The sequence below is a fragment of the Hyaena hyaena genome, unplaced genomic scaffold (genome assembly GCF_003009895.1).
Source record: "Hyaena hyaena isolate Hyena2069 unplaced genomic scaffold, ASM300989v1 scaffold_146, whole genome shotgun sequence".
Classification (NCBI taxonomy): Eukaryota; Metazoa; Chordata; class Mammalia; order Carnivora; family Hyaenidae; genus Hyaena; species Hyaena hyaena.
The window spans coordinates 2,397,577-2,425,315 of record NW_024080778.1 but is presented as its reverse complement, the minus strand read 5'-3'; the positions used below and the strand labels follow the sequence as shown (position 1 = coordinate 2,425,315).

The following is a 27,739-nucleotide window of genomic DNA, read 5'->3' as shown; positions in this document are numbered from 1 at the left end:
ATAGCCAAACTAATGGGTGTCATCATTTATTTTTAATGCATGTATCCATTGTACTGTAAGTCTTTGTTAATTATAAAATGTAAAACTAGAAAATCTGAATTTTAAACTTGAAAAAGGTAAATATAATCTATATTTTTAGCAAATTTAAATTGTATGTATTAATGCTTCTCAGAACATTTGATTATACTCCAAATTTAACATTAATATTAATTATTTTAGTGAGCACAGGTGATTAAATATAACTTGTTCTATTTTTTAGACCTCAGTTCAACATTTTGTGATGTCATGGTTTCTTAATGGCTATCATCTGAAAAACACCCCCATGCAGATATTTATATCCACATGGAAAAACTATAAAATTGGTTATAAACCCAGGAGTTTAATTTTCAATGTTTTTCTGTGAAAATACCACTGGAAAATTTTCATCTTTCTGATCAGTCTGTTTCTGTGTAAATGAATCTGAAAATATTGCATTTTATTTTTATTACCAATATAGTTTCAAAACTCACTGACGTTCTCTATTCTGAAGGATGTTTTTAAGTAGAAAATTTAGATTCCAATTTTTTAAGTTTGAGAGAAGAAAATTTGTACGTGACACATCTGCATTGTTTTTGACAATAAAATCACATAACAGTGGGAACATTTCCAAACATCCAATTTCAATATGCTTTGTTCATAGCAGGAGTTTCTTTTGAAAAGCAATTACTTTCTTTTTCATTGTTAAAACATCACTTTAAACTTGGAGGATAAATTAAGCATGTTTATATTTTTAAAAACTGTCTTCTGGGTAGCATACTATTGACAACCACTTGTCAGCACAGAAAAGGACAGCAAATTTAGAACACTTGTCTTTTTGTTTTACAAAACTGCAAAATTCATCTTTAAGTTAAACAACTCTTTAGTACTTTGTCATGAGAAATATAGTGCAACTGTTATGATATGAAACGATTTCTACAGCCTCTTCCCACCGCATTACAAAAGCCACTATTTTATTTTGTTTCTGTAAAACTAAGTGTACCACAGTATTCTCTGTATCACAGAAAAGGCAATACTTCAGTACAGAATTATTTCAAATGAAAGAGTGAGGGGGCAAAGTCAAGGCCACTGCTTGGTGGGATTCATGCTTTACTAGTACAAAAATGACCACAAAATATCTCGTTCCTAGCCCCATAATATGACCTTGCAATTTGACTTCGTAGTTCCTTCCATCAAGAGATAGAGACTCTCTTTGAGGAGAAGCTAAGATGGCGGAACAGCATGGAAGGTTTTTTTGCATCTCTAGTCCCTGAAATGTAGCCAGATCAACACCAAACCATCCTGCACTCCTAGAAAACTGATTTGAGGATTAACACAACGCTCTGCACAACCTGAACCACAAAACTTAGCAGGCACACGGCTCAGAGAGGTGAACTGGGGGAGAGAGAAGCCTCGGAGAGCAGAGAGCTGATTTTGCTTGTGGAGAGAGGACAGAGGCAGGGGGAGAGTATAGGAAAGCTTCCCCGCCCCCCCCCCCCCACCAAAGAAGCAGGAGAGAAAAGAAAGTATGCAAGGGACTAAACAAAAAAGGGAGAAAGGAGAAAGGAGATGGTTTAAATCCCCTGAAGACACTGTAAACAGAGGGAATCACAGAGTCTGAAACCACAGCTCGATACCTGGCGGTGCTCTGGTGGGAAGGGCGAATCCCCAGGAGCAGAGAGTGATGCCTTTGGGGTCCTCGGGCCACACGGGGAGAGGAGGTTCCCTGCTGGGAGCACATTTGGTAGAGGTTGTGCAGCTACTCCGCAGGCAAAGGTCCAAGCAGACATGAAGAACAACCACCTCTCTGGTGCTGGGTTAAGGCGGAAGCCTGGCGCTAGGTGTGTGTTGTGATTTACCATAATCTCTGAAACGTGGCTGCTACACGATCCCCTGAACTTTTGCTGGGGTGGGCTAGCACGCAGCCACAGTCTCTCCACATAGGCAGCAGGATGGTCTCGCCAACGTTCCACAGGGTGGGCAGGCACCTGGCCATTGCTTGGTGAGACCCTCCCCCAGAGGGTCAGAATGGGTCAAAGTCATAGACCTTCAGAAGTGAGGGGTTGGAAAACAGCCCCATCTGAGATAAAACTCAGGAGGGAGGTGCAGCCTGAGAGCCTGATGGCTTGGTCATAGACAGTGTAAAAGCAGCCAAGTGAACGAAGTTGGAGAGAAAGTTAGGATGCTCAGTTGCTGAGCAGAGAGCATACAGTTCTGATACTAGCGACTGGGTAGCAGGGTGACACCATTTTCACTCCTCCTGCGCATGTGCATACAAGCCTACAGGCGCCACGCAATCCACCCAAGTAAGCTAAGCAGCGCCATCTAGTGGAGAACAGAGTCATTACACTAAGGCCACCCAACGAGGCCAACCAAGTTCTTCAGGAACACCACAAGTCTCTCCACCTGCTTAGTTTCCAGACTATAAAGTGCTTCATAGTTAGACTTCTAGGGAAAAGCAATGTAATTTCAATCGTATTTCAGTCTGTTTGCTGGCCGATATATTCAGGGTTTTTCCCCCCTTATTCTTGAATACAGAAAGAGAAAAAACTTATTTTCATTTTCCAGTTTTACTATAAATATTTTTAATTTTTTTCTACTATATATTTTTTATAAATTTTTAAAATTCTGTTTTATTTCCATCATTTCATTTCATTTTATTTTATTTTATTCATTTTTTCAAATTTTGAAAAGGTTTTCCTTTTTTCTTTTTTCCTTTTTTTTCTTTTCTTATCTTTCCCTTTTTTCTCTAATCTATCAAGCTCCTTTCAACAACCAGGCCAAAACACATCTAAGATCTAGCATCTTTTATTTGATTTTTTGTGTTGTTTCTAATTTTCTAACTTTAATTTTTTTACCTTATTAATCCCTTTTCTTCCTTCAAAATGACAAAATGAAGGAATTCATCCCAAAAGAAAGAACAGGAAGAAATGACAACCAGGGGCTTAATCAACACAGATACAAGAAAGATGTCTGAACCAGAATATAGAATCACAATGATAAGAATACTAGCTGGGGTCAAAAATAGATTAGAATCCCTCTCTACAGAGATAAAAGAAGTAAAAGGTAGTCAGGATGAAATAAAAAATGCTATAACTGAGCTGCAATCTCAAATGGATGCCACAGCAGCAGGGATGCACAAGGCAGAGCAGCAAATCATCGATATAGAGGACAAACTTAAGGAGAAAAATGAAGCAGGAAAAAGGAGGGAGACTATGGCAAAAGAGAATGATTTAAAAATTAGAGAACTCAGTGACTCATTAAAAAGGAACAATATCAGAATCATAGGGGGGTCCCAGAAGATGAAGAGAGAGAAATAGGGGTAGAAGGTTTATATGAGCAAATCATAGTGGAAAACTTTCCTAACCTGGGGAAAGACGCAGACATCAAAATCCAGGGAGCACAGAGGACTCCCATTAGATTAAACAAAAACTGACCATTAACAAGACATTCCACAGTCAAATTCACAAAATACTCAGGCCGGAAAAGAATCATGAAAGCATCAAGAGAAAAAAGGTCCTTAACCTAGAAGGGACAACAGATCTGGTTCCCAGCAGACCTATCCACAGAAATTTGGCAGGCCAGAAAGGAGTGGCTAGATATATTCAGTGTGCTGAATTGGAAAAATAAGCAGGCAAGAATTCATTATCCAACAAGGCAATGATTCAAAATAGAAGGAAAGATAAAAATTTTCCCAGACAAACAAAATTTAAAGGAGTTAGTGACCACTAAACCAGCCCTGCAAGAAATTTTAAGGGAGACTCTCTGAGGGAAGAAAACAAAAACTAAAAGGCCAACAGCAACAAAGACTAGAAAGAACCAGAGAACACCACCAGAGACTCCAACTCTGGCAACATAATGGCAATAAATTCATATCTTTCAGTACTCACTCTAAATGTCAATGGACTAAATGTGCCAATCAGAACAGAGGGTAACAGAACGGATAAGAAAATAAGATCCATCTATATGCTGTTTACAAGAGACCTAAAGACACCTTCTGATTGAAAATAAGGGGATGGAAAATCATCTATCATGCTAATGGTCGTCAAAATGAAAGCCGGAGTACTCATACTTATGCCAGACAATCTCGAATTTAAAATATGGACTGTAACAAGAGATGAAGAAGGGCATTATATCATAATTAAGCAGTCTTTCCACTAAGATGACCTAACAATTGTAAACATTTATGCTCCAGATGTGAAAGCACCCAAATATATAAATCAATTAATCACAAACATAAAGAAACTCATTGATAGTAATACCATATTAGTAGGGGATTTCAATATCCCACTTACAACAATGGACAGATCATCTAAACAGAAAATCAACAAGGACACAATGGCTTTGAATGACACACTGGACCAGATGAACTTAACAGATATATTCAGAACATTTCATCCTAAAGCAGCAGAATACACATTCTTCTCCAGTGCCCATGGAACATTCTCCAGAATAGATCACATACTGGGACACAAATCAGCCCTCAACAAGTACAAAAAGATCGAGATCATACGTACATATTTTGAGACCATGATGCTATGAAACTTGAAATCAACCACAAGAAAAACATGTGGAAAGATAACAAATACTTGGAGACTAAAGACCATTCTACTAAAGAATGAGTGTGCTAACCAAGAAGTTAAAGAGGAAATTAAAAAGTACATGGAAGCCAATGAAAATTATAACACCACAGCCCAAAACCTCTGGGATGCAGCAAAGGTGGTCATAAGAGGGAAGTATATAGCAATCCAGGCCCTCCTAGAGAAGGTTCTTTGAAAGAATTAACAAAATTGATAAATCCGTAGCCAGTCTGATCAAAAAGAAAAAGGAAAGGACCCAAATAAATAAAATCAAGAATGAAAGAGGAGAGATCACAACCAACACAGCAGAAATACAAACAATAATAAGAGAATATTACGAGCAGTTATATGCCAATAAAATGGGCAATCTGGAAGAAATTGACAAATTCCTAGAAACATATAAACTACCAAAACTGAAACAAGAAAAAATAGAAAATCTGAACAGACTCATAACCAGTAAAGAAATGGAGTAATTAGTAATTAGTAATCAAACATCTCCCCAAAAACAAGAGTCCAGGGCCAGATGGCTTTCCAGCAGAATTCTACCAAACATTTAAAGAAGAGTTAACACCTATTCTCTTGAAGCTGTTCCAAAAATTAGAAATGGAAGGAAACTTCCAAACTCTTTCTATGAAGCCAGCATTACCTTGATTCCAAAACCAGACAAAGACTCCACTAAAAAAGGAGAAATACAGACCAATTTCCCTGATGAACATGGATGCAAAAATCCTCAACAAGATACTAGCTAATCGGATCTGACAATACATTAAACAATTTATTCACCATAACCAAGTGGGATTTATACCTGGGATGCAGGGCTGGTTCAATATCCACAAAACAATCAATGTGATACATGGCATTGATAAAAGAAAGGAAAAGAGCCACATGATTGTCTCAATAGATGCAGAGAAAGCATTTAACAAAATACAGCATCCTTTCTTGATAAAAACCCTCAAGAAAATAGGGATAGAAGGATTATACCTCAAGGTCATAAAAGCCATATGAGAAAGACCCACCACTAATACCATCCTCAATGGGGAAAAACAGAGCTTTCCCCCTAAGGTCAAGAACAGGACAGGGATATCCACTCTCACCAGAGACTCTGGAAGTCTTAGCCTCAGCAATTAGACAACACAAAGAAATAAAAGGTATCCAAATCAGCCAGGAGGAGATCAAACTTTGACTCTTTTCAGATGACATGATACTCTATATGGAAAACCCAAAAGATTCCACCAAAAAACTGCTAGAACTGACCCATTAACTCAGCAAAGTTCCAGGATATAAAATTAATGCACAAAAATCAGTTGCGTTCCTATACACCAATAATGAAACAACAGAAAGAAAAATTAATCCCATTTACAATCGCACCAAAAACCATAAACTATCTAGGAATAAATCTAACTGGAAACTACAGAAAGCTTACAAAAGAAACTGAAGACAAAAAAATGGAAAAATATTCCATTCTCCTGGATAGGAAGAACATTTTTTGTTAAAATGTTGATACTACCCAAAGCAATCTACATATTCAATGCAATCCGTATCAAAATAAAAAATAACATCAGCATTCTTTACAGAGCTAGAGCAATCCTAGAATTTGTATGGAACCAGAAAAGACCCCAATAGCCATAGCAATATCGAAAAAGAAAACCAAAGCTGGAGGTAACACAATCCTGGACTTCAAGCTGTATTACAAAGCTGTAATCATCAAGACAGTATGGTACTGGCACAAAAAGACACTCAGATTAATGGAACCCACAAATGGACCCACAAACATAAGGCCAACTAATCTCTGACAAAGCAGGAAAGAATATCCAATGGAATAAAGACAGTCTCCTCAGCCAGTGGTTCTGGGAAAACTGGACAGCGACATGCAGAAAAATGAATCTGGACCACTTTCTTACACAAAAATAAACTCAAAACGGTTGAAAGACCTAAATGTAGGACAGGAAGCCATCAAAATCCTTAAGAAAGCAGGCAAAGAACCTCTTTGACCTTGGCCACAGCAACTCCTTACTCAACACGTTTCTGGAGGCAAGGGAAACAAAAGCAAAAATGAACTATTGAGACCTTATCAAAAGAAAAAGCTTCTGGGGCACCTGGGTGGCTCAGCCGGTTAAGCATCTGACTTCGGCTCAGGACATGATCACACTATTTGTGGGTTTGAGCCCCGCTTTGGGCTCTGTGCTGACAGCTCAGAGCCTGGAGCCTGCTTCAAATTGTGTCTCCTTCTCTCTCTGTCCCTCCCCAGCTCATACTCTGTCTCTATCTCTAAAATAAATAAACATTTAAAAAAATAAGTAAAAATAAAATAAAATAAAAAGAATAAAAAGCTTCTGCACAGCAAAGGAAACAATCAGCAAAACTAAAAGGCAACTGACAGAATGAGAGAAGATATTTGCAAATGACATATCAGATAAAGGATTAGTGTCTAAAATCGATAAAGAACTTATCAAACTCAACACCAAAAAAACAAATAATCCAGTAAAGAAATGGGCAAAAGACATGAATAGACATTTCTCCAAATAAGACATCCAGATGGCCAACTGAAACATGAAAAAATGCTCAATATCACTCATCATCAGGGAAATACAAATCAAAACCACAATGAGATACCATCTCACACCTGTCAGAATGGCTAAAATTAACAACTCAGGCAACAACAGATGTTGGTGAGGATGCGGAGAAAGAGAATCTCTTTTGCAGTGTTGGTGGGAATGCAAACTGGTGCAGGCACTCTGGAAAACAGTACGGAGCTTCCTCAAAAAATTAAAAATAGAACAACCCTACAACCCAGCAATTGCACTACTAGGTATTTACCCAAGGGATTCAAGTGTGCTGTTCCAAAGAGGCCATGCACCCCAAGTGCTATTGACAATAGCCAAAGTGTGGAAAGAGCCCAAATGTCCATTGATAGATGAATGGATAAAGATGTGTTGTATACACACACACACACACACACACACACACTGGAATATTACTCAGCAATTAAAAAGAATGAAATCTTGCCATTTGCAACTGCATGGATGGAATTGGGGGGTATTATGCTAAGTGAAATCAGTTAGACAAAGACAAATATCATGACTTCATTCAAATGAGGAATTAAAGATACAATACATAAGGGAAAGAACATAAGGGAAAAGGAAGCAAAAATGACATAAAAACAGGGAGGGAGAACAAAACATATCAGATTTTTAAATATAGAGAACAAACAGGGTTGCTGGAGGTATTGTGGGAGGGGGGATGGGCTAAATGGGTAAGAGGCATTCAGGAATCTACTCCCGAAATCAGTGTTGCACTATATGCTAACTAACTTCGATGTAAATTTAAAAAAATAAATAAATTATATTAAAAAATCTCATTAAATGTAATTCCCCAAACTCCCGTGTACGCAAAGCTCTTTGCTTTTACCCTATCACCTCTGCTCTCTTTCACAGTTACTCCAGTTTAAGTCCTCACTCTAGACTCCTCCTAAAATGACTGCCTATTAAAAGTTTCCATTTAATATAATTTTGATCACACAAAACTGAGTTTTCCAGCTTGTCTCTAAGCTGTATTTTATTTTCTTTATTGAGTTCTTTGTTCTCTTTTATTTATTTCTGGCAGTAAGAGAAAACTTTTCATGAAACCCTTGAGTGCAATATTTTTAATCCATTAGAGATATGGATAAAAGGAACCAAATCCCTTCCCTATTGTTCCAAAGATTTAAAAATATAAAGAACTTAAGACCCTCAGTACAGCCATCATTTGGTATATGGTGATTGCTTGAGAGATTGGGACATTAAAATTTTTCTTTTGTTCTCATTTTTTAAAAGGAAACTAAATGCAAAGAAAAGTGTTAATACAATGCACAGTATAAAGATTAAAACACTGAAGTCAGGAAATGCAGACGTGAAGGATCTCATAGGAACCTTAGCTCGTGTCCACGGACCACAGGCATGATCTGTCAGCCCTATTCATTTGGGGTTTCTGCTGCTAAATCTGACCTTCTGGCCACCAACTTGAGCTGTAATACCTGTATTAATTAGCGATTTCTGGAGGTGCTTGGGTGGCTTAGTCAGTCAAGTATCAGATTCTTGGTTTCGGCCCAAGTCATGATCTCGTAGTTCATGGGGTAGGCTCTGCACTAACAGCATAAAGCCTGCCTGGGATTCTCTCTCTCCCTCTCTCTGCCGCTGCCCCACTCTCATGCACACTCACTCTATCTCAACATAAATATTTTTTAAAAATAAGTGATTGCTGTATAACAAAGCACCCCAAAACTCAGTGACTTAAAACAATTATTATTTTTCATGAGTCTCTGGGTCAGCTGGTAAGTTAAGTCTCCCCTCATGTCTCATAATTTTCTCACTTATTCCTGGTATTATTCCAAATGAACTGATAAAATTATTTCATCTAACTCACCCCCCCAAAAATTCATTGAGGTTTTAATTGCCTCAAAAACTTACTAATTTTGAGAAGATTGACATTTCTATGATGTTATCTTTCCACCTAGTACCATAGTATAAAGCTCCAATTTTTTTCAGGTCTTGTTTCATATCTTTTCATAACATTTTACAGTTTTATTTAACTAGTGCTGTTTCTTTTCTTTTTAATTTTGTTGCTAAGTATTTTACAGGTTATGTGGCTACTATCTGGGCCTGGGACATTTTGCGTTCACAAACCTGGGAATTTCCCTGTGAAATCTGAAACCAGCCTTCATATACGGAGGGTAAGGAGAGAGGGAAGAAAGACTAGCCCCTCTACATTGGGAGGTGGCAAGCTTAGGAAGCAAGGGAACTTACCTAGGAAGCTTCTCTCTGGCAGCCTGAGGACAAGATCTCCCCGTCAGCCCAACAAAATTTAAAAGCTTATAGAAAGGCCTTAACAGGATTCATTCACACACACTGTCCAGATAGTCCCCCAAACACACCGCTCTTTCAAGTCTGCAACATTGGAAACAAGAAGCCCAGGGGAGGGGTGAGGAGCCTCCAGCTGCCCGCCTGCCCCGGGGTCAGTTTCTGGATCATTTGGCGGTCACATTCACCCGATGACCTCCTCCAACATACATTTTCACTCTTAGTCAAGTATTATTAATACAGAGATTTTTGGTTTTGCACATTTTGTGTGATTTTGGCTTTTGCACATTTATCTTACACCCAACCTCTTTACCAAAGTTAACTTCTAAATTCTCATTTAGCAAAATCATGTTATACTCCATTTTTATTTCAATTCTCATTTTTAAACATTTGTTTTTCCCTTCTCCTTTCTTAATATTCTTTACTATGCCAGTTATTTTTATAAGCATTAAACAAAATAATACATGTAAAGCACTTAGCATCTTGAAATGCCGAGTAAGTACTCTGGGTGTCTGGGTGGCTCAATTGATTAAGCATCCAACTTTGGCTCAGGTCAAGATCTCCCAGTTTGTGGATTTGAGCCCCGCATCAGGCTCTGTGCTGACAGCTCAGAGCCTGGAGCCTGCTTCCGATTCTGTGTCTCCCTCTCTCTCTGCTCCTCCCCTGCAGGCACTCTTATCTCACTCTCTCTCAAAATAAATAAATATTAAAACAAATAGTAAACATTAGCTATTAAGATTTCAATGATGTTTATTCAAGATAAATTTAAATTTTATGCTCTTCTTTATTCATCATCCTACTCGTAGCTACGAAATCTTTTGACTATGAGCAGGAAAAGAATCCGTGTGGAAGTCTGGGAAACAGTATATAATTTTGTGCCTCATAGTCCTAATACTGAAATACCTGTGATATCCCCAGAGGAGGCAAATAATTAGCTAGTATATGATGCACCATTTACAGTTCAATTCTAAAAGTCAAATATATTTAAGATTTAGTTTTAATCAAAGGTGTCAAACAAGCTGAACTCAGCTTTTATCTGAAGTGTAATGCTTGTAAAATGCAGCTTTAATATAACTAATGACCACATTAACTAAAGCAGACCTTCCTCTGTTGTGCCCGAATCGCGAGTTCCCAGAGACCACCAAGAAGCCGGCACCGATGCAAGTACAAAAGGGCCTTTATTACAAGCTCGAGCAGGGGCTCACCCGTCAACCGCCACAGTGGCAGCAGGATGAAGCCCCGAACAATAGCGAGCAGGGTTTTTATAGGGTAAAGGACAGGGGTGTTACAGTGCACACGTACTCATAGCGTCATAAGTACCAATCATAACTGTACAGCACCTACGACAACAGTTTTGACCACTCAGTATCTGTGAGGTGTTACTTTTGGCGGGACCCAATCATGACCTTTGAGAATCCTTTGAAAATGACCAATTATTGAGTTTAAAGGGCCCACATGGGGTTCAGGCAAGCAGGGGGTGATTGGCTAGTTTGTACAAAGTAGTTATCTATAGTCCCCAGACCACAGGAATGTTACTTCTATCTTTCTTAGCTTCTTTTGATTGGCTGACCTGAGGGTGGTCCGAGGGTGGCTTCAGCTGAAGTTTTTCCTGAACTGGGGCATGGAGGCCTTAATCCCAAAATGCCATTACTTAGGCCCTTCACCTCATTAAACTTAATGTTGAGAATAAACTTTCTAATCCTGATCTACCACTCTTCATATTTTAAAATATATCTTTCACTGATCCCATTTTTCAAAGTGCTATCATTTTTTCAATGATTTTTTCTTTTGCATTTGAATTAGTCCATGCTTGTTTTAGACAAATGTGTATATTTTTCTGCATTTTTCTCTTTGCAAAAATGTACTTATTTTCTTAATCTAGGAAATGCAGAAGTTAGACACAAGGAAAATGCAAGGGAAAAAAGTATGGCTGAACCAGGAACAGTGTTTTGATTGTCTTAGATCTGGGTGTGTATGTGTGTTTTAATGTTTATTTCTTTTTGAGAAAGAGAGAGTCAGAGAGGGAGACAGAGGAAATGAAGCAGGCTCTGTGCTGACAGCATTGAGCCCAATGTGGGGCTTGAACTTACAAACCTTTAGATCATTAACTGGGGCTGAAGTTGGACGCTTTACCAACTGAGCCAGCCAGCTGCCCCTTAGATTTGTTATCTAACATGTATCTGCATTTAGTCACTTTGTGAAGTGGGCTAAAGAACGATGTTACTATGAATAGATTACAAGGTATTGTCTCAAAGATACTGGTATCACTGTGTTTCTGGGTCAAAAGACTACATCTTGAAATATAATGATAAAGGAGTACTTTACACACATTGCCTCATAATTCTGACTATAACCTTCACAGATAAAGAAGCAGGCTTCATGATGCTTCATGTCATAACCAACAAGGGATTGATCAAATTTTATTTCGAAGCCTGAATTCTTATTCACAAAAAAATTCTTCCTCTCCCTTAAGCTTGTTCCTTGGCTTAAGCCAACATATCTATATATCTAAACTTCTAACTTTTTTCTTACTCAAGTTTCTGTAACGGCTGTATGTGAGTAGCCCATTCCTTTTTCTGTATCAAATATCAAATTCCTTTTTCTGTAGTTACGTAGAACATATCAAATGTCAAATTCCTTTTTCTGTAGTTACGTAGAACATATATATATACACATGCATACACATGCCCCTAGATCACACAAGATAGCATTAACCACACTCTGAGGTTGAAAATCTTGTAGGGCAAACTCGGGGCAGCCAGGTAGTGAATCCAGATGTGTTGAACATAACTCCTCTTTCTTTTGAATTACTCAAATCGGCTGGTTTTTCTTGGGGAACTGATTGTGCAGCAAAGCACCAGTATGTTTACTTTTAACAGATGCCTACATTATTTTGGGCAACTGGAGTAGTTGTGCTGTTGGGGGAAACAAACACTTTTCAAAGAGGATAAGCCAGAGCTGATGTGAGGAATGCAGTGAGGGAGCCCACATTCTAATGCATTTCAGTGGAGATGAAGACACATCATTACAGATGCTCAGTGCTGGTGCAAGTCTGGGAGATAGAGGTCCAGGATGAAATTTTCCATGTTTTGTATTTTAGTCTCTCAAATCTAGGCCCTCAATTCTGGCACCATTTTCCTTGGGAATCAGGGGAACCAGGAAGTCAGGATAAGGAGGAGGCTTCAACCTTAAGTCACCTCTGCTTAGTCAGCCCTCAAGTACGTATCTTTAAGGAAGCCAGCTTTTACCTTGGTCCAGAAAACACTCACTTGGAGTTAAGTGGGCAGAGATGTTCCTTGAGCCGTTTTTATACAATTATATTCAAGACAAGAATGTATGGAGCAGGGAATGGAATCCAGCAGAAATATAACCCAAGACGTTTGTAGCCCTCTAAGAAATATACCACACACATTAGAGGCTCAGTGACCAAATACTTCCTCACTTTGTGAGCCAACCAACCCCTGGATACATATGTGCTAATAAAAATATAACATATGTAGAAAGCATGACTTCCGAATTTTCTTGATGAATTAAATTGAATGCTGACTTCCAAGAGATAGACATAATTGGTCCCCTCTTCGGTGAAAATAAAACTCAAATATGTGGTCTGGATTACCAGAGTAGAACAGAGAATTGACAGATTTAAAACATTACAGTTCTGCCAAGATGATTGCACTTTCTTTTCCTCTTTTCTTTAAAAAGGAGTATTTTTCCATTCTCTTTTCCAGCTGATGGGTAGATAAAAAATGGCACTGAGATTTCCAAGACCACTTGGCACGAGAGGTTGAATGTAAAAAGGCTGAATGTTTAATAGACTGATTTGGGCTCATTTTTATGGACTGGGAAGAAGAAAAATTAAATTTGTGTGTATCAGATTTTTCAATTAAAGACACACATACCAACTATGTGGACTAGTGGAAATCACTGGGTGCTTTTATTTTCTTCCTCATCTCTCTGCAACACACAAGTGGGTGGCCAACCCCAAGTGTCCAGGGGCATAGAATCACGTCTTCATCATGTCCCTCTTTGGTGGGCTGAAGGCCAGGGGGTACAGTGGGGACCAGATTCAGGAAAGGACAATTATAGAACAAAATGTTGCTTTTTAGAACACATTTCACCCTAATGCTGTTGATCATAACTTCTTTTCTTCATGATCTCATCTTGATTTTATGAGTATAAAGGACAAGTTTCCTAAGTGCCAAGTATTTTTTTAAAGATGCTTTTCTTCTGTATTTTTAACTTTTAAAATACACAGCTGACAGTAAAAGTCATCTTGAAATTTAACAGTATCAAGATTTTTACATGAAATACACATTTTCTTCACATGCTTATGTTATGATCAGGGTGCTGTGTGCTGGCAAACCAGAGAAACTCCAGATAATTCTGGTAGCAAAGAAATTTACATGAAGGCTATTGGGTATCTTGGAGAATTGATGGAAAATGCAAGAGAATAAGGCTTAGAAAACGGTCAGGAATGAAAGGAAGCTGGTGTAGAGGACTGATCCAAGGTCACACCACTAGATATTGTAGATGTACTTCTGCAAGGAGACCCCATCCCCATGGGCTCCACTTCCACTTGACACTAACAGTCCCAAGAATCTCAACTGTACCACTACCGCCATGAATCCATGATTCGTTTTGTCTCTGTATCTTTGCATCACTTGATACACATTTTCAACATTTTAGGTAGGAGTTTCTAAATTAGCTGAGGTGCTATGTTATACCTTAGCTGTTTGCAGCTGAAGAGGGAACATCTATGGTGCCCTTTGACCCATGTAGACTTATATAAAGAAGTTCTTCTTAAAAAGAGATCTAGATAATGTGGCACCAAAATAATACCAACTGTCACTTCTAATTGTTCCCATAAACATATCCATCCATATAACTCTCTATATCACTGCGTGAATATTTTTATTCAGTATCCACGAGTGAACGAATCTATCCACTAGAAAATATCTATTCATAGCCTCCATTTTTTTCTATTTACCAACTTTCTCACTGATTCCCTCCATAATCCAATTTCACGTTTTTGGTATTTTTCCTTCTATTTCCTCGCCTAGTGGTATTTTATTCCTACTCACCTTAAAGACAGTACACTATCTTCATGTATACTCCGCCATCTCATATTAATGCTAAATTTTTAAGAGTAGATCATGATTATTCAATAGAAAGTGGGATTGCAAATCAAAAATACTGACATAGCAACCAACACTGTATAAACATCTCAACCAAAACTAAACAAACATCTCCGCTTGATTAGTCTACTTGAGGATATCCTACAAAAACAAACTTGGTACGGTGCCCCCTCCCCAAATGAGCTGTCATCTCCCTAGCTCTCTCTACCACGTCTCTACTGCTAGTACCACCACCTTAGGTGTCTGAGAATATTAGAGTTACCTGGGGAACCTGGTTGAGGTTTTGGACAGACAGAATGCATTATCACTTTCCCACTTAAAAATTCACTGTGCAAAAACAGTGTAGGAGCTAATTATTAAATTCAAGGAATGAAAGATGCCTGTATTTTCCCTCCTCCATCAGAAGCTTTTCAAAAGAAGGAAAGGTTAAGGGTAAACAAAACAAAAAATATCATATAACTAAGAAGCCAAAAAGTTTAATGTTATTGAATAGGTTGAAAGTTCATTCAGGGCTTACACAGATCATAAGAATAGATTATAACAGCTGAGAGATCAATAGCTTACTGGAAGGAAAGAAGAAAGCAGTTTATATTTTCAATGTAGAAAAAGAAAATCTAATTGCTACAGATGTCTTGTAAAATTCCCAAAACAAAGTCTAGCCAAGTTTACTGTTTAGTGAATTTTTTCTTTTTTCAAAGGATGAAAAATGAGATTCAATGTGTATACTAATGGTTACAACTAATATAACAGCTTGAAAAAATCATAAGACAGAAGCATAAATATAATATAAAAAGACAAGATTTTAAAACTGTATTGTAGGAATATTAACCATAATAAGTGGAAAAGATACATTAAAACCAGCAGTGTGTTACACTAGTTCAAAACAAAACTCGTAAGGCAGACTAAAACTGATGCTAGTTAAGGAACGTGGTCTGTTTTAAGGAAGTGTGTCCAGACAGACGCCACCTCGAAGAAATGCCAACAGTAACTACGTGGTCCCCTCTTGTTACTCAGTTAAGTGTCAACGGTAGAGTGACTGGGTCAACAACTTAAGCTTTCTCCAAGGATTTGTAGTATTCCATCAGCACAGTCCAGGCTTTGGGGGCCATGAAGCCTTCTGGAGGTTTCTGGCCTTCTCGGGCAAGTTTGCGCATTCGTGTTCCTGAAATAAATTCAAAGTCTTCATGGCTGAAAGGAAAAAAAAAAAAAGAAGAAGAAAAAGAAAATTATTTCCCATTTTTGGAATCTTACTGATAGTGAAACTTAAAAAACCTTTTTTAATGTTTGTTTATTTTTTTTTGAGAGAGGGGGAGATACAGTGCAAGCAAGGGAGAGGCAGAGAGATAAGGAGATAGAGAATCCAAAGCAGGCTCCAGGCTCTGAGCTGTCAGCACAGAGTCTGACATGGGGCCCGAATCCGCAAACTGCAAGAAGGACCTGAGCCAAGAAGTCAGATTCTCAACTGACTGAGCCACCCAGGCATCCCAGTGAGAGTGAAATTTTTGCATTTCTTTTTCTGTTCATGGCAGATAAGCTTAATGGAAACAAAAAGATCTGGATAAAACACAGTACTGTACTTGTAAGTGAATGCTCAATCTGATTTCAAATTTGCCACTGAACAAAAACCACCATGCTATCGAAGTACCCATTTTTAGAACTAGGAAACAAATTTTAATTCACGTACCTACTGAGATCACTGGAGACTCACGTACAATTGTAAGATATAATACAGAAAGCTCTCATATATCCTTTATCCAGTTTCCCCCAACGTAGCATCTTGGCAAACTATAGCATAACATCACAGTGAGGTTATCGGTATGGATACAATCTACCAATTGTATTCAGATTTCCCCAGTTCTACTTGTACTCAATTCTCTGAGCATTTAGTTCTGTACAATTTTATCACATATGTGGGTTCATGTACCCACCATGGTCAAGATGCATTAACAGTTCCAAAACCTTGAGGATCCCTTGGGGTATCTTTTTATAACCATACCCATCTCCCTCCCTCTATTCCTCCTCCCTAGCCCATGCCAATGACTAATTCAGAACTAGAAATAAACAAACAAAAAAACCATTCAATCCAATTTAGCTAGCACAAACTGAAAACTCTTCAGGAAGTCTGAATCTGAAAGGTTAAATGTATACCGGAACATTAAGAAAAAAACTAACTTTTTATAAGCAAAAACAGATAAGTAGCAATAATTGATACCATTTCACTGATACCACCAAAGCATTGTTAGTGTTTCTCATCTTATATTCAAAAACACGCAAAGGCCCTTAAACCATTAAGCACTGAGCACGTATGGCTATGGCACAGATGGTCTACTAGTAATTTCCCCTCTTCCTCCAAACAAAAAGAACCAACCTAGATAGCAGACCAGAACCCAGCATGAGCCCTGGATCACTTCGGTCACCAGGTCACAGGCTGTGTCTGCTCCTAGTTAGCAGCTGTATGGTTCTTCCCCACTTCATCATTCGTGGATCATAAATCATAAACTGCCACGTGCCACTAGACGGATGCCACGTATATTTTCTAACTAATAATCATACTTCTAGGAATCTACGTTAAGGAAAAAATCAGATAGACACAACTGTTATGCATAAAGATAGCTAAGTGGAAGTTGTTTTAGGCTAGGAAAATATTGTAAATGACTTTAAAGGTTTAAAGGTTAAAGGTTCTAAATAAATTATGGTTTAGCCCTGAGTAAAAGAAGCAGGGTGCAAAACTTTCTAGGCAATACAATTGCAATTCTATTAAAATACAGAGGGTGTAGAGAGAAGGCTATTAAGAAATATACCCAAAGGATGCCTGGGTGGCTCAGTCAGCTGTCCAACTCTTGATTTCAGCTCAGGTCATGATCTCACAGTTGTGGGATTGAGTCCTGTGTTTGGCTCTGTGCTGGGTGTGGAGCCTGCTTCAGATTCTCCCTCTCCTTCTTCCTCTGCCCCTCCTCTGCTCGAGCTCTCCCTATCTCTCTCAAAAGAGAGAGGGAGGAAGGGAGGGGGGAGGAGGGGTGGGAGAGAAGGAGGAGACAGGGAGAGGAGAGAGGGGAAAGAGGGAGAGAGGGGAAAGGGGGAGAGAGGGGAAAGGGGGAGAGATGAGAAAGGGGGAGAGAGGGGAAACGGGAGAGGGAGAGAGAGGGAGGGAGAGAGAAGGAGAAAGAGAGAAGGAGAATATCTTAAGTAGGCTCCAAGCTCAGTGTGGAGCCCAATGCAGAGCTCAATCCCAGGACCCTGGGATCATGACCTGAGCGGAAATCAGGAGTCAGTAGTTCAACCAAGTGAGCCACCCGGAGGAGCCTCTACCCAAATGTTATAGTGGTTATTTCCACACAGTATTACCACAAGTGCTATTAATTTTGTTCATGATTTCTGTAGTTTTCTAAAAATGATTTTTATCATCAAATATCAAAATCTAAAAAATACCAAATGTCAATAATTTTATGAGTAAAAAAATATTAAAAAAAAAACTCTACCCATTTAAGTAATTTTAAAAAATTTAACCTTAAATTAACTTGAAACCTCATTCAGAACACTGCCTCCTGATGAAAGCAGATAAATAAGGTGCTGCTATAGGATTATGCTTCCTATTCTGGTCTCAAAGCAGTTATAACGGCTACTGATTCATACTTACATAGTAGGCATTAACAGTAAAGATGGTGCTAGGGACACAGAACACACTCAAAAATATTTACTGACCAGTGATCAGGTACTTTAGTAGCTTTCTAAATAGGAACTCAATAAATATTTGGTGAAATATAAAATAATGAAAAGGTGTATGTATAGATAAATTTTACTGGTTCAATACAGAACCATGCATGTATGGTCTTAAATGAGTCACTACTCTTCATCTTCTGGCAAAAAAAGGGAAATATCGGGTTTCTGATTGCTGTGGTTAATTTAAGCTACTTGTATATTCCCTTTTATCTAAATCTAGATTGTTTCCACTAGAAATTTCTACATAACCTTCATAATGACCTCTTCCATATTCATCTTCATATCTACCTTCTCTCTAACCTTGCGCACCTCCACTTTAGGAAGGAGAATGCACATACAACCTTCCTAACCTGGTTCATTGTCTACCTATGAGCTCTCAGATTGTGGACTCAAGATCAAGAAGTACTGTGATTTCCTCATAATCCAAATTGTGCACTGGTTTCTGGTCTCTCCTCTGCTTTTCTGATTCTGTCTGTGTATTCAATGACCCCACTGCTCACTGGGCTTCTAAACTGGAAATGGTTTTATTACCTCTTTCATCTGCACTGGCTCTGTGCCTGACCACAACTGTTAGTTCCTAAGATCAACACGACTCTTGGTCCTGAATCTAGTTCTACCTCTTGGGATTTGCTGCTGGCCCCACTTCTGGCCTTTCCAACTCCCCAGTGAGATACTCAGACTTTAGTAATTGCCCCAGCCCCCTTTGAAACATATATAACAATTATATTGTGGAATATTATATATAGGTTATCAATACAAAATAGTGAGACTCATTTCATCAGTCACAAGAAAAGCGTCTTTAACGATTAGGCAGAAAGGCACTACTTTAATTCAGGCACACAAGACCTTCCGCTAGTCACCCTGTGTGCTCTACCTAGTCCCTCAAATACAAGAAAGACAGGAAGATATACCTATGCATTCGACCGAATATTTAAACAGCTCTCATCTGTTTATGTAAAACACATTTTAAATGTCTATATAAATTTTCAGAGATGATCAATAAAAGTGAAATGTAACAGATATTGCTTAAAAGATGGATTCAAACAGTTTAAATCTAGGTGTATCTCTTACTTCTATCATCTGTTCAATGTGTTAGACAAGACAGATCTACTATAATATACTGGCCCATGCAGATAGGCTGTTTACCACAGGGAAATAAGCCAACCCATTTCTCTCATATACACTACAACCTAAGGGGAGGAAAGAAATTGAGTGCATGGGAGATGAACCTAGACAAAAAGCAAGTCCGTGAGAGATTTCAAAAAATTCAGTTAAGGTTGGGGTTAGAAACATAATTTCTAAATTTACCAACACTAAAATGCAGACTCTGTTGGAGAAAACGGGTTAGCTCTCCCAACAAAGATGAGTCAGCGAAAGGAAAAGCATTTGTCAAAGGAGTAGGAGGAAAACCAAGATGATATGGAGGTCACAGAAGAAGAGAAATTCTAAAATGACCATGAAGGGGAAAATAAATAAATAAATAACCACTGGATTTACAAGTTAAAATTTAAATCTTCTTTAACTGGAGAGTTTTAGTAGATGGTGAAGAAAAGAGGGGCAGTGGTAAATTGGCAGAGATACAGAGTGGAAAAAAACGAGACTTTTTTTTTTTTTTTTTAAGGAAAAGGAAGGTGTCGGCGAGTGTATAGGTAGAAGAAAACAAATGGCAAGACTGAGAAAAGGGAGGAAGATGAAAGCCAGGAGAGAAATGAAACAGGGAAGAAAAGTCTGGCATGAAGAACACAGAGAGTGGGACTCTGACACTGAGGAGCGGCAGGAATGGAGGAAAGACAGAACAAGGGTGGTTTGGGGTGACAAAAAGATGAGTCAGTTAATGCAGCATGGTCCCAACCTTCCCAGTAAAGATGCTGAGACTGCCTTCTGAGGGCAACAAGAAACCGAGTGGGAATGGATTAACAACAGAATCCATCAACACTGCTGACTTTGTCTCCAGGCTACTGGGGTTCCACTGGAGGTCAGAGAGGAAACCAAGAGGGGGAGGGGTCCAAAGAGCTACCCAATGAATCTAAACATCCTCACTCCAACCTGATGTAAAATCACTTTAGTTTAGCTAGAATCACCTGGCAAAACATTGTTTGAATGTTGCAGCTCCTCAGAACATTCACTGATCAGCTCCCCAAATAAGCTCCACTGAGGAAAATTTGACCCTCGAGCTTTATGGCCACGTAAATCTTAAATTCTGATTTCAACAATGGAAACCGTGTGTCCAATGCACAAAGTGCCTGCTCATGATGGCAGTGACAACGAAGGGAGAGCACAGCTTGCTAGATGACTGTCTTGACTATTTGATTAAAGGAAAAACCCCAGGCCAATTACAGCCCTTTCTTTCCCCTAGAATGCCAAACTGTCTGGAATCCAGAAGTCTGCTTGCATTCCTTCTGAAATTGCATTTTAAAACCAAGGTCCCTGGGTACCTCTTTTCTTGACACTATTTCACACTCCATCTGCCCTGCATGCCACAAGCATTTCTTCATCACATGAAATGGGAGTTTCTGCTCCCACATGGTGGCGGTTCCACTCCACCCTGGCTACAGAAAACACATTTATTTTCCTCTGCCTCATACTTGTACTGTGACATGATGATTTTACTTTTTATCAGAAGTCAGGTGCAAGAACTTTGCACAGGAGTCACATTACCGAGAATCAAATCATACTTTCCACAATTCATTTTTAATCAGAATCATCTTACAGAAATAATTGAGTCAAGTAAAAACTCTGGCATTTGGGGGATAATCTAAAATTAGCTCTCAACTTTACCTGGGAGTAATCAGGAATCTACCAGAAGCAGAAAAGGCTACCAAATAAATGACCCTGAGGGCTTTCACTACAAAGCAATGCTAATAAGCCATCTAATTACACTAGTCAGCCAATCTCCCAGGGCACCTGAAAAACAACAACAAACACACGCACAACTATGTTTGATTTTTTTTTCCCCCTCTCAAAACCACTTGGTCATAGATTCTTAGAATCCACAGCTCTAAAAGGGAAATGGTGTAGAATGGCAGGGGGGAGGAAAACCGCACTACCTAGCAAGCTATGCAGGGAGCTGTGGACCAGCATCCTGTCCCACATGGGAGATACTAACTACATGTGGCCAGCATCTTGACTAACTCCGAAGTACGATGACTCTTGGCCACTTGTTGAAGATTTTAAATCTTTACAACCATCTGCTGTCTCTTAGTCCACATATGTGGCCATCAGAGCCACCAGCACGAGTTGTTCAAATGGACAAGAGCTAGGGTCAACAGATGGCCCGTCAAGTTGTATCTTTTGAAGGTTCCTATTCAATTAGTAGGGCTTTTTTTTTAAAAAAAGTTAACTAGATTATAAGCAATCAGAAGAGCAAGGGGTAATTTCTTCTCCGATAGAACTAAAAATTATGGTGGTAACTTCTAAGTGAATCGAATGAACTATTTTGGGTCTAAATTAACTTTTCATCCCACCTGAAAGAAGCACATATATGATACTGTGTAGATCAAAATACTAAGAATTCTTAGGTGTGAGGTCAAAAAGTCATCTCTTCAAAACCAGATAAACAGTTGTCTATGAATTTCTTTCTCAGAACTAAAAAAAATCACTGGCTGGCATGCACATGACAAATTTAACAATGTTTAGCTTCAAACAAAAGACCAACTGAAACACACAAAAAATGCAATGATCTAGAAGAACCTACTTAACCAAAATCCTTAATTCACCATACTTGCCTCCCAACACCCCAATCTTGTAAGTAAAAGCTAGAGAACAGCTCTTCTCAAACATTCAGACAGATAACAAATGTTTAGGGGCACCTGGATGGCTCCGTTGGTTAAGCATCTGACATGGGCTCAAGTCATGATTTCACAGCTATGAGTTCAATCCCTGTGTCAGGCTCTCCACTCTCAGCACAGAGCCAACTTCAGATCCTCTGCCTCCCTCCCTCTCTGTCCTTTCCCCGCTCACGCACACACTCTTTCAAAAATAAACATTAAAAAAAAAAAAAAAATAACAAACTTCTAGGATTGTCCTGAAGTGCACTGCAGTCAGCTCAACTTCTTCTCCCAAAAAGGGTCATGAAACCTATAATCTTCCACAGTGTAGAAGGACAGAGGTTTTGAATTGAGTGCCAGTGGACAGGTTTCAAAAGGATCCATAAATATCTTAATGGGCAAAATGGAGCTTCGGTGCTGGGAAAGAGCATATCAATTTTCAGCTGCTTCTGAAAGAGGCTTCTGATCACTCAAGAGTGGATTGTGGATCTCAATTTTTTGAAAGCTAAACTCAGAAGCTCTCAGATGCCCATCATCCAAATAAAACTGCCTGCTATGAGGTTCACAGGTGAAATCTGGTTGTATGAAAACTGCCTGTCTGTAGACTGTCATGATCTCGTCAGAGAACACGCCGATGTCCCTGGGTGCTGCTCTCTGTATACAGCCTGCTTAGCTGCAGGAGGTTATAGAGACAGAAATACATCTTCAAAGGGTTTTCCAAATTAGTAAACCAAGCAGCTTAAGTATCCATGAGTTAACCAGAAAATTAGGTAAACCCAGGACACTGCTACATGACAAGCACACTGCTCTGACTACATTAAATAATTCCCTTTATATCTGTCATCAGGATTTCTTCATCTTGTTATTTGTTTTCTACTTCTAAGACACATGTGACTATCCTAATTTAGTTAGCGACCAGGACATCCATTACTCTCAAAACACCTAGATCAGGTGGCCGCCCCTCCTGGAAGTCTTTGCGGTGAGTGAGACCAGGAAGGCCACGGCACAGCTCCACAGTGTGAGGGGAGATCACGACCAGGTCTCAGTGGCGCAGCATTTGAACGTACAGACACAGAAACACTCTGCTCCGTGTGTGCGGGACAACGGGGTGGAAGGGGTGCGATGACACACGACATGCAGATGCCACCTGCCCTCGGTGATACCTAAGGACAGAGTTGTGTGAGGACGGCAGCACGGAGGGAGCCTTCCTAAGCTTCCTCACTCGGCCCTGTGCTGCACACACATGGTGGGGACTTGTGGCACGGTATGGAACCGGAACGAACAACAGAATGTATACAGAGAGCTTACAATACATGCTTACGTGAGCTTACACGGAAAGATGCTCATGAAAAGTAAATAATTAAAAGCAGGGTAAAAAATTCCAGTGTTATAAACTCAACTATGTTAAATTAATGTAGAGTAAAAGAATAAAAATCAAAGGACACACAAAAAAACAGAGGTGACCACATGAGTGTTAATTTTCTTTTAAATGCTTTCATAATTAAAAAAAAAACCACACACACACATAAGGGTTTTTTTTTTTTAAATATTTTAAAAGTTTTATTCAAAAGATTCCCTTTTCAATCTGTACCAAAGTGTTGGAAGCTGATCTGTACAAGTTCCTGCCACCCACCCTTCCAGTACAGTTTTTTGAGGATTTTTTTTTAAATGTAAAAATAACATGAGGACCCTCTACTGAAACCAGGCAGAACCAGAGTCAGCTCCTGTGTGGCAGTTTGGCCAAAGCTGACCTTGTGGGGAGAGCACATGGAGGAGTCTGGGGAAATGGGCCTCCCTTGTAGGAGTAAAGAGCTGAGAAAATTCATCTTCCCTTTAATGAAAATGGTCCAAATTCAGATTCAAAAGCTTCCATTTATGACATTCCCTGGCACTCTTCTTACACTTTATATATTGAAGGTGGCTCCCTCTTTATGGCCAGTTTTAGCAGGCAAAGAAATAAAGGAATATAGATACATATATGTGTATATATATTTTATATAGCTAAATATATACATATCTTATATATGTGTGTATATATATATATATATATATATATATATATATATATATATTTGGGGTTTTAATTGGTTGACCACTAGGGGGACGCATCCTATTCATCTGTTACCCCAAACAGATGAAAATCAGAAACTACATCAAAATCAGAAAGAAGGAACTTTCTAGGAACAAAGGCTTACAAAAGGCTTATTTTCCTTCCACCAGGCTGCAGTATTAAGAGCACCTTGCATTTCTCTCCTGGGAGACCCAGATTACTCTCCCCTTAGCTCTACGGGACTGTTTCTCTAAGAACTGTCTCATTTTCTCTTTCTATGTTTTCTCTAGCACATCCGTCCATTTATCTCATAGTGTAATCAAACAAAACTGGTCAGGGCTCTGAGGTAGAGGGAAGGAGCAGATCTTTGGCCTTCTTTGGTGTCCTTGGGATTAAAAAAATAAGTATTCCATATAGTCTATTCCAGCAAGTAGAGCTCTGATTGGGACCCTTATATTGGTTACCCTCCAACATCTTCTCTCTTTCAGATGTTGTAATTGATTTAAAAAAGCAGGACAGGAGTACTACTGGGATTTATAATGAAAATACCACAACAACTCCTTAGGATGTCCTATCTACTGTTCCTAATATTAACCTTTGGAGAAAAAAATTACTTTCATTTTACTTCAAGAAAACCCAAGTTTCTCACTTCTCTAGAATGTTTGCAAAAGGGGGTCTATGAAAGGATGAAGACAAACAGTGTTACTACCACTATAGGTCATTTATATGGCAAAATAGTGAAATTATCTGGGTCTAACCTAATTACTGGAGCCCTTTAAAAGCAAAGACTTCTCAACTGCTAGCAGAAGGGAAAGTCAGGGAGATTTGGAGTAGGAGAGGGATTCACCATGAAGGAGATTCTGTTGCTGGGATGGAAGTGTCCACAAGAAAGGATCTAAAATAGCTTCTAGGAGCAGAGAACAATCCTTAGCCAACAGCCAGTAAGAAATAGAGACCTCAGCCCCACAACTGCAAGGAACTAAATTCTGCCAATAAGGGTCACCTTAGAAATGGATTCTTTCCAGAACTTTCAGATAAAAGCCCAACCTGGGCAGAGAATCCAATGCAGTCCACCCAGACTTTTGGCCCAAAGAACTGTGAGATAGTAAGGAGTACTGTTTTTAGCCACTAAATTTGTAGTCATGTGTTAGCATTAGGAAACTAACACAATTAGCAACTTGGAAATAGTGAAGTATAGCTTTAAGATTCATTGCACAGAAACCACTAGAAAAGATGAGCTTTCCTGTGGAAAGCACGTAAAAGAAGGGAAAGTTATATGAAAAGATATCTATAGAGTATTTTAGAAATGACACTAACAGTATATGAATCCCTACTCCAATGTTAAAACTATGGAAATACTCTACTGATAATGTGGAAATAACCAGACTGAAACATTTTCATCCACCTGTCCCTTCATATACCCATTTCTACAAGGCACTCTCACTCATGTGTCCTCTCTTTTTGTTAAGTTGCCATTTCAATAATCTGAACCATATTTTCGAATTTTTCTACCCAAATACTAAGAAGATCTGCATAAAGGAGAAAACATTACAAATAACTGAATTCTCTCTAAAAGTTTGTTTGTAATAACTGAAAGAATGGAGTTTAATCTTGTAGTCCTAAAACTAAATTTCCTTAAGTCACTATTGCAGCGAATACAAGCCTACTTAACTTCCTAAGTATAAACAGATGATTTTTATCATAATTCCTATCAATATCTTACTTGAAATCTTCATGAAGTTTTTTTCTCCCTAAGTCTTGTCTTACACTAGTATTTAATTAAATCAAAAGCTACAAAATCATTAATTACATAAAAGCTGGCATTGAATAACATCCATTAATCAAACGTAAGACAACCTCATATGTGCATAATTAATAACTGTGTTTTCTCACTACATCAAAGACTATCGCCTTTCCACAAAATTTTAATCACTTTCCAACATGTTCCCATCAACTTAATTATATTTGAACACAAATATAAAAAACATCAGAAAACTAAGGCAGTTTTAAGGCTTCCCAAGTTACAATTTATTAAGATTTGGTAACTCAAAAAAATTCCAAGAAAATGAGCCACTCATGCAACTAATATAGAATTCATCACTGGAAAATCTTATGAGAACTGATGTAATTATTTAGCTTTTGAATGATTAAAAGAGAGACTTAAAGCAATACTGCACAGATTTAACAAAACATGAAAGTTTTCAAGGGCTTCCCCCAGCACGTCTGTCAACTACATACAGATGGGTTCTAGGTCCTGTGGGTGCTTCAATCACCTGATCGTGCACCAAAGAAACCACAGCAATGAAACAGCAGTACAAGGGGAAGTGGAAAAGAAAAGCCCAGTTCTTCTTAGTTTTGTCTCCTTAACTCATGGACCTGGAAACTCACCTAAGTTTTAACCATGTGGCCACTGGCAGAATGATTCTATTTCTCTCTCATTCTGTAAGTGACTAATTGTCACTTTCAGAACAAGATTACGTTCATAACATCTTGTACACAAACTAAACAAACAACTGCATGCTGGATCAGAAGTAAAGGGTTTCCCAGCCTATAATTCTGTCTCTGACACTGTATGTTTGACAACTTTGTAGAAAGCAACGCTACCCTCCATCAAGGGTCTGCAGCTGGGGAACTTACAAAAGAACTGCTGGGGTGTAGGTCTCTCCCCGAAATAAGTAAATTAGACTCTCTGATGGAGGCGCTAGATAATTTTAATCACAAAAGGACAGGACTGTATTAGAAACTTTTTTTTTTTACTTTCCTTAACATTTAATTTATATTTTCGGTGTCAATCACCTTTTGTGGCAATATAGTTCAAGGCTTACTAAAATTTTTATTTTAATTCTTTTTTTTTAAGTTTATTTATCTACTTTGAGATAGAGACAGATATGGAGGGGCAGAGAGAGAAAAAAATCCCAAGCAGGCTCCACACGGCCAGCATAGAGCCTGATGCGGGACTGGAACCCACAACCATGAGATCATGACCTGAGCCTAAATCAAGAGTTGAACCTCTAACCGACTGAGTCACCCAGGTGCCCCTTTCCTTACAATTCTCTTGTCAAAGCTTCTGAGGCATCCCTTTGGAAGAAAAGGCCCATTTGCAACTCTCAGCACACCCATCTTATAGCTGCAGTGTTTGTAAGACAGTGAAATTGCTGTGTGTGTGTACACATTATGTAAGTGTATGTACACATGCATATACATATATAGACATATAAACAACATGCACAGGCCTATATATTTTTAGGCCAAAACAAAACACAATACAACATGCCACGATTTAAAACTATGTGTTGGCAAATCCTGATCTTTTATAAAAGTAAAAATGGTCTGGATTACTGCCAAATCTTATTTTGGTATGGTTCAGAAGTATACTGGAATCTGGACCACATTTCAGATCTTCAGAAAATAATAGCCTAGAATAGCTCCGGTCTTAAATTCCACACCTAGGCCACAAAGTATACTTAGGAGTTCTTTTACACTTGCCTGTATCAGTTATGTAAGCCTCTTCTGCTCGTTGACTCATAAAATTTTCCTGCATTTTGGTTCCAGTTATCACTCAGAAAAGCCTATCATCTAAAATTATGCATTTTTTCCAGAATTATTTATGGCATTAAGTGAGAAGCCAATAAATCTC

The 27,739-nt window shown here is 38.6% G+C and overlaps 1 protein-coding gene across 1 annotated transcript in view; it reads right to left on the bottom strand.

The window, feature by feature from the left end:
• Positions 1–15,025: 15,025 nt before the first annotated feature.
• PAPSS1 (3'-phosphoadenosine 5'-phosphosulfate synthase 1) overlaps positions 15,026–27,739 on the bottom strand; it is a 99,381-nt gene continuing 86,667 nt past the window's right edge. Inside the window, exon 12 of the mRNA XM_039238788.1 lies at positions 15,026–15,753. Coding sequence (XP_039094719.1) covers positions 15,615–15,753 — 139 coding nt within the window. The 3' untranslated portion in view covers positions 15,026–15,614. The remainder of the gene's footprint in view (positions 15,754–27,739) is intronic.